We start from the raw sequence: 16,210 nt of genomic DNA, 5'->3' as shown, positions 1-16,210 counted from the left end.
AACTATATGGTAGTTTATTTATATTTATATGTTTTCCAACCTATAGCAAAGCAAAAGAAGCAAAGTAACGCTTTAGAGTGGGAAGAGATTGTTTAGGCACATTAGACAGAAAGACAATTGATGGTTCATCAATGAGAGAAAGTACAAACATTCAAACTGCATATCACAACTAAATGGAAAACATATAATCTGGTGCTGTTTAGAGTGGAACTCAGGAAACAGAGCTGCTGTCCTCTCTCTGGCAGAGCTTTATTTTATTATAGTAGTTAGATTTTCCTTGTGATCCTCTCAAATCATTGGGAAAAATATAATTACTTTTCTCATCTTTTTGGTGAAATAGGGAATAAGTGGACATTTCAGGAAGTTGTATCAAAATGGGGAAATAATGTAAATACTCTGGTTCTAATATACACTTCATTCAGTGGAACACCTCCTTTCTCCAAAGTGGTAATTAAATGAAGATTAGCCTAAATAAACTTATAATCACCTGTGTTTCAGAAAGTACATTTGGACTTACAAAAATAAATACATGCATATTTATAGTTTATGCATGTTTACAAATATGCTTGCACATGTAGTGACATTTCTAAACTCATTAATATTTAATTCTTAAGTATACTTCAACAGTAGGAACTTAAGACAACAAAAGAAAAACCATATAGCAAGCAGAGATACAAATGACAACATTGCAAAGCTATATAGGTGTCCATGGGATTATTGGAGAAATCATCAATTCCTCCAATATTAATAATATTTTTCTAATTCCTTAAAAATATATTTGAGTGCTTAGCCACAGTGGTGTCCTTATCAACAGAAGAGAAAAAAATCTCTTCTATTTTTTAGGTGAGCACGACTCACCAGCTCAACTTTTAGGTTATATGGGATGCGCGTGCATGGAACAATGCTGACATTTAAACTCCGCAGACCGTAAAGTCTGGTGAAAGCTCAGTGAAGGGTGAGGTAGGAAAGGCTTCCATATGGTGAAGACAGGTTGAAAAAAGAAAAACTGTACAATTTATACAGTATAGTACATCATGAACTCCTCAACTAGCTAATTAAATTTGTTTCTCTAGAATCAAATAGTTGGAAAGATAATTCCAAAAAATGTAGCAGGCAGAAGTAATTAAGCTCTACGTATCCAGTTGTGAATTCGTGAAAACTTTCTCTGTTCTTCAAATTCAGTATCACTGTTTCTTCTAAATGCACCTTACAATGTTAAATAAATGTCCTCTCTAAGTAAAACTGTTCTAACACTGTAAGAAACACAAACCATCTTTGCTTAAGGTGAAGGAATTAGACATAGAAAATGGCACTACAAAATGGCAAACAGTCAGAAGACAAAAGCGGGAGTGGATCAAGTTTGCTGCAGCCTGTCGGGAAGGAGAGGACAACTCGAAGAGGAATCCCATCGCCAAAGTAAGTGACAATGCAAGCTGATGACAAATGCTTTTGCAGAGCAAGGAAGCTTTCAAATATTTCCCAGATTTGCAGGCTTCACTGCTCCATAGTTCTTTAAGAAGACAGCACGTGGTCATTTGCTCCAGTTGCTAAGCCACTGATTTGAATATCACGTGCAGGGAGGCTGACATGGGGAAGGCAGTCAATGGCGAGTGATCCTAGAAGAAAGGGTTGGATCTCCAGCACAGCTGGTTTTGTTAATCCATTTGTGTTCTGCTCGTTATTGCCTGTCTATATCACAGGAAATATATTCACATAGTGACAGTCTGAAGACTGACCCTCCAGAAAGTCAAGCTAAGTTTACTGCACTTGATGAATTCATTCCAAGAAAGTAATGACAACATCAAAATTTCCCACCAGATCTCTAAATCCAGTAAATAAGAGAGTCTTAAAAGATCTTCACAAATAATGCCCACTGGAAAAAAAAAAAAAAGCAGAGTTAAAGAATGTGTAATAAATTATCTAAGAAGGATGGGATCCACATTAATAGCTTCATTTGCTCTTTCTGGTCATCTTGATCTTGAACAGTAAAGTGATCTGCAGAAATTTCTCCTTCCAGCTTTACATTAATCATATAGTAATCATCAGCAATGATGTTACAGATACAAGCTCAGCTCAAGAAAACAAATTTATCCTGTCTCAGATGTTTCCAAATTGGAGGGATGCTTTAAATTTACTATCTGCATTCAACTCATAGTGATAGCTTTATGTTATCCCACTTATATTGCACATTNTTGCATTTTGGGAGGCTCCTGAGTTTTCTGCTATGTAAAAAAGACCTTTGGATTAGAGTAGAGCTAACCAAACTTCTATTTCCAGCTGTCTTTATTTCACTGTGAATGGGTGGGCAACAAATCTTAATATTTTATGGAATGCTCTTCTCTTTATAGGTGAGATTTCAAAATTGTTTCAGTTTAAATTTATCAGCAATAGATAATAAAACTACTAAAGCAAAATCTATGTGGCAGAATATTTGCTATAAAATCTATTTGGCAGAAAAGTGATGCAGTATGTTTACATTTATAAAATTATTACCAATATCTCTAACCATTGTATTTCTCTGATATTTTCAATTTGTCTACCATTTTGACTAAATCTCAGACTCCAGCCTAGGTAGAATACTTATTAATATGACACAAGTTTAAAAAAAAATAGTAAAGATTGTGATTTCTTTTGTGAAACTCTTTCTGTGTATGCCAAAAACTCAGAGAATTAAACAATGTATTATTAATAACAAAGCTAGCATCAAGGGTGTATGTTGTACAATTAATTACCTCATGTAATTCCCGCAACAAATTTGTGTGATAGGTAGTATTATCCCAACTGTAAGCTGATCTGGGCAAAGTTAAGTAAATTTTCCAAGGTCACACAGGACTAAGTCATGGTGCCAGGCTTCAATCCAAAGTCGATTTGGTTATGAAACCCATTCCCTTCTCATTCCACTACACTCTGAAATTTATTATCTGCTCTAAATTGGATACAATTGTAGCTATTTTTCTCATAGATTCGATCAGACTGTGAATTGAACCAGAAGATTACATACCGAATTTCTGGGGTAGGGATTGATCGACCACCATATGGGATATTCACCATTAATCCTCGCACTGGGGAAATTAACATCACTTCAGTGGTAGACAGAGAGATAACTCCACTTTTCTTGGTAAGTCATAGCCATATGTTTTGATTTGTTCATATTAGTTTTCTCCCCTTTTTTAAAAAATGTCATCTTAAAACAATGGATTACTTTTGATAAAACATGGTAGACTGAACCCAAATGGAAGAAATGGAAAGAATGAGAAAAGTTTCTAGTTCAGGATTCTCTGGTATATTGCATGTGCATGTGGTCAAGTGTCTTGATCATATTTAAATTATTTGACTGTACTATAGTCTGAATTCACTGGAAAAAATTGCTTCTTTGCCTGTTTTCTGATATATTTTCAAGCATGTTACTTAAATTCCTTTGGTGGAAAAAGACAGTTTTTTCCAACTTTCCACAGATCTACTGCCAGGCTCTGAATTCACGGGGTGAAGACTTAGAAAGGCCTCTTGAGCTGAGAGTCAAGGTTATGGACATAAATGATAATGCTCCAGTCTTTTCACAAAGTGTGTACACAGCCAGTATTGAAGAAAATAGTGATGCCAGTAAGTAAAATGACATTCCTTTTCTACATCACACCATAGCTTCTTCTCTTGGTCAAAAGCTTTAGAAGACTGACATACAGGAAATGTAAAAGACAGAAAAAGTCACATTTGTATTTTGAATAAACCCCACACATTTTAACTTTTAACTGAGCAAGAAAAAGAAATCATGTCTAAAACGATAAAATATCTTCTTACTTGAGGAAGGTCCCTGCGGGGATTTAGCAGGCGCTTAGCACCTTCCTTAGAGATTGTTACTGGGCTCATGAACAAATGAATCCAAGTGAGCAAACCGAGGAAGAAGCCAGGGATATTTAAGAAGGCTCTGTTGTGGTCTATTACTCAAAATGTTTGACTGACCCACACCAGGTACAGAGTGATGGTGGAAGCACGCAGTTGTACCCGTTAGATCAATCACTAAGGGTAATCACTGACCTTCACAGACTGCATAGCAAACTACATTCTATTCTCTCGTTTTCTTTCATTTCTTTCCGTTCCACTTTATTCCATTTCCAGTTCTAATACCCTTTTGTCTTTCCTTTACATTCGTTCTCCTGAACTTCTTTCCTTCCTCCTCTTATGCTTTTCCTATACATCTACTTTCCTATCTCTCCTCTCCCTTTGCCTTCTGACCTTGATTTTACATACAGCACATGAATATCAGTTTGTTCCCCAATCCCTTAATGTCCCTCTCCCTTTCAAATTTGTGTCGCCCATATACCTCTAAACAAATTTGGGGGGAAATAATGGGAAAAATAAATTTCAGGAGAAAAGGCAGATAAACACAAAATCTGTTTTTTGAACTAGGATAATCCTCCAATACAGAGGCAAAGAGGTTTTGCCTAAGAGAGGCAACACAAAGAGAGAGACACTTCAAAGTCCATCTTTGTTTCCTCATCAACACACCTCAGGACAACACTGGTGAAGGAAAAGATGCTGAAACCCACAGCCAAGTACCACTGCCTAGGAAGCAAAAGAACAACAGGGACTGACAATTCTGAACAATCTGTCCTGTAGATTGATGTCCTTGGGGATTGACCTAGGATACCGTTCTTTCTACCTGACTATAGAACTTCTTATACTGCTATGGACAAGTCCTCTTTTCAATAATTATATATTTGTGACTGTTTGTTAAAATGCTATCTACCAATGCAACCAAGAGTAATTATCTGCTTTCTGGATAAGTAACAGTTAAGAATATAGGTGTTCAATAAATAATTACAATGTTACATTTAATTAAACTACAATCTTCCTTAAGCATTTTAAAATAATTTCACAAGACCATGGCAAATAAATAAAACAGATAAAAATCTGTTTATTCAGCTTTCTGATGAAGAATCTGTTGAACTTCTTTTTCATACTTTAAAGAGAACTATGTTTTGCTACTAATTTAGCATTTAAACATTTAAAGAGTGCAAGTGCTTTTAAAACAGTAAAGGGTTTTATAAAGTAAACCACAATTACCTTTGTTATGACTGGTAGAACTGAAAGTTATGGTCCTATATTCCCACAGAAAACTCAAACAGAGAGAATTCAAGAAAGGCCAACACCTCTGTCTTCTTATGCCTAAGAAGATATAAGAATTTATTTAAATTTGTTGAATTTATTCTAGAGTCCCAACCATTCCCCACCTCCATGTCTATTTCTAGATGCACTGGTAGTAAAGTTAAGTGCCACAGATGCAGATGAAGAAAATCATCTGAATTCCAAAATTGCCTACAAGATCGTCTCTCAGGAGCCTGCAGGTGCACCCATGTTCATTCTGAACAGGTACACTGGAGAAGTCCGCACAATGTCCAGTTTCCTGGACAGAGAGGTAAAGCCTTGTGTGAATGAATAAGAAATAAAAAATTCAATTTTGAAAAGACAAAGATAAAATAATCCATGTGTACCCTTACTCCAATATAAAGGAGGGAAGGAAAATAATCCATTTTTAATAAAAATTAAAAGCTCAATTATATAAATTTCATTTGATATGTAAATAAAAGAGAAGAAAAATAATAGCATGAAGATATTGAATTCTATTCAAGACAAGGCCTAAGTCTTACATTCTTTTTCATCTTGATTAAGCAACACAGTACGTACAACCTAGTTGTAAGGGGCTCAGATCGGGATGGAGCTGCGGATGGACTGTCTTCTGAGTGTGACTGTAGAATCAAGGTTTTAGATGTCAACGATAATTTCCCCACCTTAGAGAAAACTTCAGTAAGTTTGTATTCTTATAATCCTTTTCCATAAGTGGCAATAATTAATTTGCTTTCATGCTGGTTCATGAGCCTGGTTCTGTCCTATGCATGGACATACTCAACTTTCTTGTAGAAACTTTGGAATTTCTTATATATACTAATATACCTTCAAACTGTATGTTTGCCCTTGACTCACTACTCCAAACAAGGCTTCTTTATGAAAGCAACAAACTATCTACTCTGTATTCTCTATTCACAGAAACACAGAAATCTATTGCTCTAATTCCGGAAATAACATAGCAACATTAATGTTTTTGTATATGCCTCATAATTTGCTTAATAAATTCTACTAGAGTCCCAAGCATTCTCAACTTCCATTTTCATCTCTAAGTGTAAAGAAGCATAAAATCCAAACTAGAAGGGCCAAATCCAGATTCATGTCTGTTTTGGTTTGAAAAAAGGAAACGTATTATTGGGGCCTAGCTGTCCTCATGCCTTTACATGTTGTCTGTGGGGGCTTTGTGCTTTGTGCTGCAACAGCAGAGATGAGGGGTTGAAACACCAATTCTCTGGCCCACAATATCTAATATATTTACTATTTACAGAAAAAAAAAATCTGATCCCCTATTTAAAGGAAATGAGTAAAGAAAATTAGCAGTAAGCAAAAAGAGAAAGAAAGAAACAAAATCACAGTTCGACCTTGATTTTACATATAGCACATGAATGTCAGTTTTATTATCTTATATATTTTATTTTTATTTTTCTGACTGGACAATGGCATTTAATAAGGCAAAAATCATTGACATAGTTTGTTGTTAGTATTTTAAATAATAATTATGCCTTCTTAAACACATTTCTTCTTTTGAAAATTTGTTGACTACAAAATTGATCTCTACATTTTAGTACTCAGCAAGTATTGAAGAGAATTGCTTAAGTCCAGAACTGATAAGATTACAAGCAATTGATCTTGATGAAGAAGGCACCGATAATTGGTTGGCAAAATATTTAATTCTCTCTGGAAATGATGGGAATTGGTTCGATATTCAAACAGACCCAAAAACCAATGAAGGCATTTTGAAGGTTGTCAAGGTACAGTATAAGGATCTACAATATTTTCTTCCAAAGAAGTTTTAAATGACCTTAGAGACAGGATCTGCTTTCAAACAAAGTACTTCATAACTTTGAATATTGCTTATATCAAGGGCCCTAAGTAACTGCTGTGTCAGTCTGAATCGCTCAGCTAGCAAAACAAAATTTATTACCAAGAAAAATAAGAAAGCTGTTTTGTTCTGACAGTGCCCAATATTTAGTTGTGAAGATAAGGTAAGCATCCCCAACTTAGATGACGCATGGGAGTTCACAGTATAATAAACAGTGCAAATGTCATGATATAAAACATAATTAATTGCCAAGGGAGTGAAATTTGAAATAACGAATGAGATAAAAAATGGTGAGATCCCTCTGAGCTAGATTTGTCTGTAAAGATTTCATGCAGGGAATAAAGTTTAAGCAAGATGTTATAGCTAAGATTGCTAATGTGGGTAATAAAAACAAACACACAGATAAAGAAAACATGAAGTATGGTCAAGGCACAGAGAGCAACCCCGTGGGGCTGCAGTGAAGCATTCAAGTAGGGAAGTAATGAGAAGTGAGATCAGAGAAGTCAAGCTGGAATCGATCCACGGAAAACCTTGAATACTGAAACACAGGGTTTGATTTTTTTTCTAGAGATTAATTTTTCTTAAATTACTTTTAATTCACAGACAACGATAAAACTGAAAAATTATAATTAGAAACAAAACCACAAACCAGTAAGATTCAGATTAACATTAATGTAACAGGGAAATTGTTATTTTTTATCAAAGGAAATTGCTGCTATTAACATAAACAACACTTATAGCTAGGAAATATATATTATGACATATACATACACACATATTTTTAGTTTGCTATACAGTGTGATTATGGAATTTACAGTGTGATTCTTCACTGTTACTACTTTTCTCTATCCAAGCGCATAAGGATGTTTCTGTGTTGCTATAAAGGAATAGCTGAGACTGAATAATTTATAAAGAGGATCGGTTGAATCACCATTTTGCAGGCGGTACAGGAAGCGGTGGCTCATGCCTGCAATTCCAGCACTTTGGGAGGCCAAGGCAGCAGATCACTTGAGACCAGGAGTTCAAGACCAGCCTGGACAACAGGGTGAAACCACATCTCTACTGGAAGATGGATGTGGGGCAGGCACCTGTAATCCCAGTTACTCAGGAGGGCTGAGGCATGAAAATCACTTGAAACCAAACCTAGGAGGCAGAGGTTGCAGTGAGCCGAGATTGTACCACTGTACTCCAGCCTGGGCAACAGAGTGAGACTGTCTCAAAAAAAAAAAAAAAAAGATTTATTGAGAATTACTATGTGTTAAGGGAGTGAAGGTGAATAAGACATGGTCCCTGTTCTCAAGGAACTTACAGTTTAACAAGAGAATGGTCTCAGAAAAATGAAAATATCTTTGTCAACAACAACTTCTTTTTGGTATTTATTGATAAGTATATGTGAAAATACAAGCAATATAAATATGTATGTGTGTATATATATATATATTGATTATTTCAACGCTGAGGAAAAATGCTACCCAATTGTAATTCTAACCAAAAAAAATTGATTCTCTATTTTTATAATAATTCTAACATTTATTAACCAATTACTAAACACCAACTATTCTGTTTTAAAGTATATCCAGAGGGTTCACATATATTATCTTATTTAATCCTTACAACTCTGGGATTTAAACATAGTCATTTTTTTTTTTTTTTTGAGATAGTCTCACTCTGTCACCCAGGCTGGAGTGCAGTTGTGTGATCATTGCAACCTCCTCCTCCCGGGTTCAAGCAATTGTCATGCCTCAGCCTCCTCCTGAGTAGCTGTGATTACAGTTGTGCACCACCACACCCAGCTGATGTTTGTATTTTTAGTAGAGACAGGGTTTCACCATTGTTGGCCAGGCTGGTCTCAAACTCCTGACCCCAAGTGATCTGCCCACCGCAGCCTCCCAAAGTGCTGGGATTATGAGCCTGAGCCACCGAACCCAGCCAGTAATTCCATTTTCAGAGAAAGTGAAACAAAATCAAAGAGGACAAATAGCTAGTCTCAATTTATCCAGATAGCAAATGTCAGAGACAAGATCCAGCCAGAACTCTCTGGTCCCAAAGTCATATTTAACTGCCACCTTCATGGCTCACTGTGTAATTGGGAGCCAGTAAAACCGATTTTAGGAAAGAACTAGCACCCTGAGATTTTCCCTCCAAGTCCATTCACCACTACACACTCCTTCCCAACTACGTGTGCCCTCTTTCTCTCTTCCAGACACATTTGTACCAGAAAATGAGCCTTCCCGGAGAGCAGAACACACACACTTGGGCAGATATTTGACCATTTCTTCACTCCCCTGCTGTAAAAAACTGCTATCACATCCTCCTTTTCTGTGGAGACTTGTAACTTCTCCCTCTTTCATACTTAGTACTAAAATGAATCGGTGTCCCCACTGGAATTAGCAGTGTTATATATATTAAATTAGAACAAAAACTTGAATGTGAAAATCTAAGCTTAGCTTCTATACTACAATTTACAGAAGCCAAAAGCCTGCTAGAAGCCAAATCCATTTCTGGGTGGGTTATCTTCATCCTGAGCCCTTCCAGAGCCTCACTCTAGATCACTGCAGGTCACGCCCCCACCCACTCTAACACATGCCTGTGTACCTTGTTAGGTGGTTATTCCTCATTGGTTTCTTAAACTGCAGAGACTGAGTTTCCCCAGACTTGCCCTTTACTCTACAAAGAGACTCCAAGGTAATTGCTCTTTATAATCTCTGACCTCTGGACACAATCAGACAATCCTGACTAAAGGGTTTCCATTGTTCTTTACAATCCTGACCTCTGCACACAATCAGAAAATCTTGACTAAAGGGTCCCACTTGCAAAGAATGAATGAATCACTTTCTGCCTTTACTCTATTTGGCTTTCCCTCCTAGAGGAAAGATTGACCCCAGACCAATTCCTGTTCCTAGATTATGCAGAGATCTTTAATTTATACAACTTTAGACACACATTAGTATATTTTCATGACACTGTGTTCAATGGGAAGAGAACTATTAATACTCTTACAAACAAAAGTGCATTTGTGCATATACATAAGAAAAGCACAAGAGATTTCTCCACCAGAGTGGAGGTTCTCAGGCCAGGCACTTCTCAGAAGTTCTCATGCCTATAATCCCAGCACTTTGGGAGGCCAAGGCAGGTGGATCACCTGAGGTCAGGAGTTTGAGACCAGCATGGCCAACAAGCAAAACCTTCATCTCTACTAAAAATACAAAAATTAGGTGGGTGTGATGGCACATGCCTATAGTCCCAGCTACTTGGGAGGCTGAGGCAGGAGAATCACTTGAACCTGGGAGGCAGAGGTTGCAGTAGCTGAGATTGCACCACTGCACTCCAGCCTGGGCGACAGAGTGAGACCTGTCTCCAAAAAAAAAGAAAGAATAGGGGTTCTCAGTTTTCCATATTTGAAGATAGCATGGAATTCTATTAAATAAAAAATGATTTGTAGAAGAGAGATCTCCTCTAGTTGAAAATTGATTTTTGAGTACATAATTTATATTCAGTTCTGTGCTAAGTATTATGTGGACCAGTGGACTAAGTATCATGTGAACAGATGTGCAAAAGGAATCAAAATCCCAGACCTCAAGGGTTTTAGCTGAAATTCAATTGTGACATGCTGAGCCATCTCCAAAGAAGAACCCAAGTAAATTACTGTGAATGTTTTTCTTATCAACTCTTTGAAAAAATGTAACTCTAAAATCTAAGGAAACATTTATGATGTCAGGGAGTTTCCCTGAGAAGCAGAAATTTATCTCAGAGTCCTGTTAATGGCGAGTCTTGCAGATATCTTGACTTCTGCTGTTGGAAATGCATTGTTAGTGATGCTTACCTCAGCTTCCGGAACACTTCTAAGCAGCCATTGCTCAGCAATTCTTTTTGTGCAACTACTTTTTCACTTGTGACTTTTCATGTCACCACATCAATCATTCTGGATCAAAACATTCTATTTTTTATCTAGGATACCCATTTCAAAGGTGACTTTTCTCTGGGCATGGCATTTACTTATTTGAATATGCCCCATAAAGGAGTCTCCCTGTCTACCAGGCCCAGTGACTATAATCATCATAAATTCTTTAGAAGTTGTTTATATCATTTAAAAAAATTACATGTTCAGTGACATCATATATATTAGCACCTTTATTCTGCTGATTATACTTTCAAAAGATTCTCAGATGTTCTATATAAGAAATGGGGGTACTATTTATTCATTCAATAGTGTAAACATTTTTATATTATTCTACAGTTTTTTTCATAAACACCTCATTTGGAAAATACTGTTTTTCATTTCAGCATTTTTGTATAACAAGTCCAAAACCCAAAATTTGATTCCAATTTAAAATCACAGTCTTAAATGATCTACATAGCTGATTATGCTATAAGATAAACAAAATAACATATCTAAGACAGCTAAGGCAGAGATAAGTAAAATTTTTTTCAATATAAAATCTAAAGAGCATATCTCCTGGACTTTATTCTAGTTTGTGGTTCACTTTACCATGGCTTCTTACATTATCAAAAGAGAGTTCTTTGCTGTTTCAGAGTTTTTTTATTTTCTTTTATTTCAGATGCTGGATTATGAACAAGCACCTACTATTCAGCTTGGTATCGGAGTTAAAAACCAAGCTGATTTTCACTACTCCGTTGCTTCTCAATTCCGAATGCATTCAACCCCTGTGAGAATTCAGGTTATTAATGTGAGAGAAGGACCCACATTTCATCCAAGTTCTATGGCTTTTAGTGTGCGGGAAGGAATAAAAGGAAGTTCCTTATTGAATTATGTGCTTGGCACATATACAGCCATAGATTTGGACACAGGAAACCCTGCAAAAAATGTCAGGTACGGCAAGTATTTTCTTCATGTTCTACACTTCTATCCAGTGTTAATTCATGTAGTATGTGTTAGTGTATGTGGGTTGCAATACTTTTGGAGGGTTTTTTGCTTTTATTATTCCTGTGATTTAGAAGACTATTAGAGCATTTGAAATCTTAGAATTTTAACAGTGTTGTAGCGGCTCCAATAACGTAGGGGCTCCAACTGGCTATAGAGGTAATGGTGTCCAGCAAGCAACTGCAAGATCAAAGCCACCCAAATTACTCTGTGAGTTTCTTTGATCTTTTGTAGCCAGTTTATACTACCCTGGACCTGGGCCAATTAAGCCATATTGTAGACAATAAGACACCATAAAAGTTGAGTCACCGTTTGTTTTCTTAAACCTGTGTTATCTATGGCTTCGAGGCTGATTTCAATCCTCTGCTTAATATAAGAGAAAAAAACATAATGGTAGAAGCTAAAAACAGTGTTTTAAAAAATTGACAGGCATAAATAAAAGTCAGGAGAGGAGAAATAAAAAGGTAGTATTAAGGGCACTAGGCACATAAATTATATGTGAATTAGAACTGTGTAAAATATTCTAGAAATAACTACAATGAAGTACACAGGTCTTCTCTGTCTTCTCTGCCCTTCTCTGTCTCCTTTTCTTCCTCCCAATATTCTTGGAGTAAACAAAGTCTACTGACTAATAAATTACTTTGATGTTCACAGTTTTAATTATTAAATCAGTTGACATATTGACAGACAAAGAAAAAACCTGTGAAGTCAGCCAGAATAGGGTGTAGGTAAAAGCAGTTAAGAAAAAGGAACCGGAGACTTGAAATTGTGCCTGGTAGAGACCCCGTCTTCTTCCAGTGAAGTCAAGAACTTTAAGTCTATTATCTGTAACAAGATCCAGATAGACACACTGAAGAGACGATACCACAAGCCCCCAACAGGCCATCAGTGAGGTGCTCTGAAATCAACATGGCTGAAAAGCGACAGAAAAATCCTAAGTATATCAGATGTGAAAATAAATAAGCAATATTTGTCTCTGAAAATGAATAAAGGATGTTTTATGTTGCTGAGATTTAATAAATAGAACTGAAATAAACTCATACATTTTTTAACAATTATACTAAGAGCTAGAAGAGTAAGAATGATGAAATTTTAAAACTTACAGACATGTATATTAATGTATTTATCATTGAATTTGTATTGATATATATATACATTTTATAAAACACAATAATCACTATAAAACATACAAACACAATATTTAAGTTTACCACATTGTAGCTCTTATGTGATTTGACATACTAACTTTCACAAAAGCATAATAATGATTTTTTTTCTTTAAAAACAGATATATCATAGGGCATGATGCAGGCAGCTGGTTAAAAGTTGATTCAAGAACTGGTGAGATACAATTTTCTAGGGAATTTGATAAGAGGTCAAAATATATTATCAATGGGATATACACAGCAGAGATCCTGGCTATAGATGGTAAGAAAATTTATTTTTAATATTTTAAGAAAATTAGTACTATTATATTAAATATTATGCTATTCTAATGCTGATATTTGAGTGACTCAAACATTTTTAATGGCATATGCAAGACTTACAGAAAGTTCTAAACACTTTAAATCAAGAATTGAAGTCAATTAAAATCATAATTTGAACTTAAGCCTTAGTTTATTTTACCTACTTCCAAAAATGAGCTGTATACGGCTTACAGCATAAAAGTTAATATAATTTAGTTTCTGTTTATGACTTTGTCTCTTGAGTACGGCTAATCTCACTTGTAGGGTATGTTGGGAATGTTTACTTAAAGTAAGGGCTACATGCTATACCAAGTTCATTTGTGGATCACTTTCTGGGGAGACAGTGTCTCCAAGAATATAATTATTTTAGAGCCATTAAAACTGAACTACAGTGAGAAGCTTGTGTGAGTGTTGCTTGATTAGACACATTTCCATAGTAAGATGCTATGGACCAAGAAAGCACAAGTTATTCCAAATATAAGATTCATGTTAAAAGTCATAAAAGCAGATGCACTGACTTGACTTGTAAATGAGCCACTTCTCACATGGAAAAATCTATTAAGTAGTCCTCTTGCCAAGTAGCAACAGGATTTGTTTATTTATCAATAGTTAACGATTCTGTGAAGCAGTGCCTAAGAAACCAGCTGCTATAGAACAAAGCAAGAGAGAAAAGTCAGAAATCTGAAAGAATGGGAAAGATACATGTCCAAGATACATGTCTAATGTAAGATAGATACTGTAGGTTTGCATTGAGTTTATATCTGATCTTTCCAGTAGCAAAACAAAGAGAAAGAAGCAGCATAAAATTCAAAAAGAAACCATGAGAAAAGCAAACCAACTATCGTCCATACAACCTGGGCTTCATCCTGTGGCTGGTAACTTTTAATGCCTGGGTCAGTTTCCTAAATAACGTTGTCTTATTTACTATCAGTATTCTGGAAGATCTATTTTGAAAATGGATTCTAACCATTTCGATTGCACCCTACATTTGCATACTGGTCATATGAGAAAATTTTCAAATGCTAGAATAAAGAATTAGTTATTCCAAGCAAACAAAGAGAGAGAAAGTGCTATCAGAATGTAGGAAGAGAAACCCAAAAACAAAGCTGATTGTTTATTCACCTAAGCAGAGTATCTGCAGTGGCACAGAGCTGTCTGGATGGTTGGAATGTTTGCTTCAGCACCCACCATCACCAGGTGAAGCGACAGGCCTCTATGAATAGGAAACTTTGTTGGGGAGTGAACGCTATAAGCAATAGTTTGAGCTTTGGTTGCCAATCACAAGGTAATAGAAGAGCTACCAAAGATCAAAGAATGACAAATAAAATGATCTGTGGAATAATCTGATGCCTCTCTAATGAGAAACTAAGTGACATCAACTCTTTCATCTAGGAAGTCCAATGCTGAATGGGGTATATAAACATATTATACAAAATTCCATAGACTATGGATGGTTCTCAGTTTATATCATTCAGTTACCTCAATGACTACTACTTAGGCACACAGAAAACATCTGTAAAAGGAATTTATTGCTTTCTCAGAAAAGAACCTAGTAAGGTACCCCAGAGATGATAATGTTCTATTTTAAAAGTGAGAAAGCTAAGATTCTTTGCAAGTTAAAAACAAGCAAAAAAATTCTTTATTTATTGTAACAAAATATAGAGTAGAAAAGTGAACTAAAAAGTCCCTGGATTCCTAATCTTTGGTCTTCAGCCATTTCTAATAAATTATACTATTCAGAAACTTGTTTCAAGTGGATTAGGGAAAAATCTAATAGACTTATACTTGTTTTCAAAAATGCTATTTCAGAAAAAAATAGCCTGTAACAGATGCAATTAAAATAAACAGTGAAAACAGAAGAAAAACACAAACAAGTATTTAATTTCAACTGTGGCTATTTCCACAAACACCGGACTCAGTGAGCATCCTGAACAGACGTCCGTAACTGATCTGGGGGTATATAAACAGGGTAAGACTAGAAAGCAGTAAACCTTCTCTGAGGAAGAACATTTAATTTTGCGCCTTAGGATGTGTAGGAATTAGCAAAATGAGATGAGGATGGAAAAGATTTTAGGAAGAGTGAAAAGAATGTGCCAGAGTCCAGAGTAAAAAAGAAACTCGTTTAAAGAACTCAAAAGCAGTAATGTGGCTGGAAGGTAGCACACAAAGGCAAGGGTGACTTCAGCTGGTTGAAGCAGGCAGGAACGTGTCAAGCCTCCCAACTCACTTATATGTTTCCTACAAGCCCTATGGCATCATCAGGGAATGTGAGAAGGGGTTTTCTGCCTGAGACCATTTACCTCAATACCTGTGACTCTTAACTCTTTCAGATGACTCTGGAAAAACAGCTACAGGAACCATATGTATTGAGGTTCCTGATGTCAATGATTACTGTCCAGACATTATTCCTGAAAGAAGAGCCATCTGTATTGACTCTCCATCGGTCCTGATCTCTGTTAATGAACACTCTTATGGGGCTCCTTTTACTTTCTGTGTTGTTGATCAGCCACCAGGAACAGCTGACATGTGGGATGTCAGATCAACAAATGGTAAGTGAAATGTAAGCTTGCTTTTTGGACTTAAAGTCCAAAAGCGAAACAATTACCAAAAAAATTGTCAATTCACTTAATAATACATTCTACCCCTGTTTCCACAATTCTTGCCATATTAACATTAAGTGAAAAAAAGTCTTTCATGTACACACAGGATATTTGATAAAATTTTGAACTGAAATAAGAGTCAAAATGTTTCATCAATCTTGCAGTTACAAATAGTAGTAGATAAATACAGTTTAACCATCATTTTTGAGTAAGCAGGGCACTAAACCCATATTTATTCAGTTTAAAATAAACAGAATCTTTGACAAACTCATAAATTAAAAATGTCATAATTTCCTATTCTGAATAAATTCAGGCAAAT

The 16,210-nt window shown here is 35.8% G+C and overlaps 1 protein-coding gene and 1 long non-coding RNA gene across 2 annotated transcripts in view; one reads left to right on the top strand and one right to left on the bottom strand.

Moving 5' to 3' along the window:
• Positions 1 to 16,210, bottom strand: part of LOC119466921 — a 117,383-nt gene that overhangs the window by 79,912 nt on the left and 21,261 nt on the right. The window lies entirely within an intron of this gene.
• Positions 1 to 16,210, top strand: part of DSG4 (desmoglein 4) — a 35,849-nt gene that overhangs the window by 8,640 nt on the left and 10,999 nt on the right. Inside the window, exons 3-11 of the mRNA XM_017497709.2 lie at positions 1,285 to 1,416; positions 2,963 to 3,118; positions 3,456 to 3,600; positions 5,247 to 5,413; positions 5,668 to 5,802; positions 6,687 to 6,872; positions 11,503 to 11,774; positions 13,114 to 13,253; positions 15,622 to 15,840. Of these exons, the coding sequence (XP_017353198.1) occupies positions 1,285 to 1,416; positions 2,963 to 3,118; positions 3,456 to 3,600; positions 5,247 to 5,413; positions 5,668 to 5,802; positions 6,687 to 6,872; positions 11,503 to 11,774; positions 13,114 to 13,253; positions 15,622 to 15,840 (1,552 nt within the window). The remainder of the gene's footprint in view (positions 1 to 1,284; positions 1,417 to 2,962; positions 3,119 to 3,455; positions 3,601 to 5,246; positions 5,414 to 5,667; positions 5,803 to 6,686; positions 6,873 to 11,502; positions 11,775 to 13,113; positions 13,254 to 15,621; positions 15,841 to 16,210) is intronic.

Source organism: Cebus imitator, unplaced genomic scaffold (genome assembly GCF_001604975.1).
Source record: "Cebus imitator isolate Cc_AM_T3 unplaced genomic scaffold, Cebus_imitator-1.0 Scaffold12, whole genome shotgun sequence".
Taxonomy (NCBI): domain Eukaryota; kingdom Metazoa; phylum Chordata; class Mammalia; order Primates; family Cebidae; genus Cebus; species Cebus imitator.
Note: the sequence above shows the minus strand (reverse complement) of the source record. Positions and strands in the feature narration are given on the sequence as shown.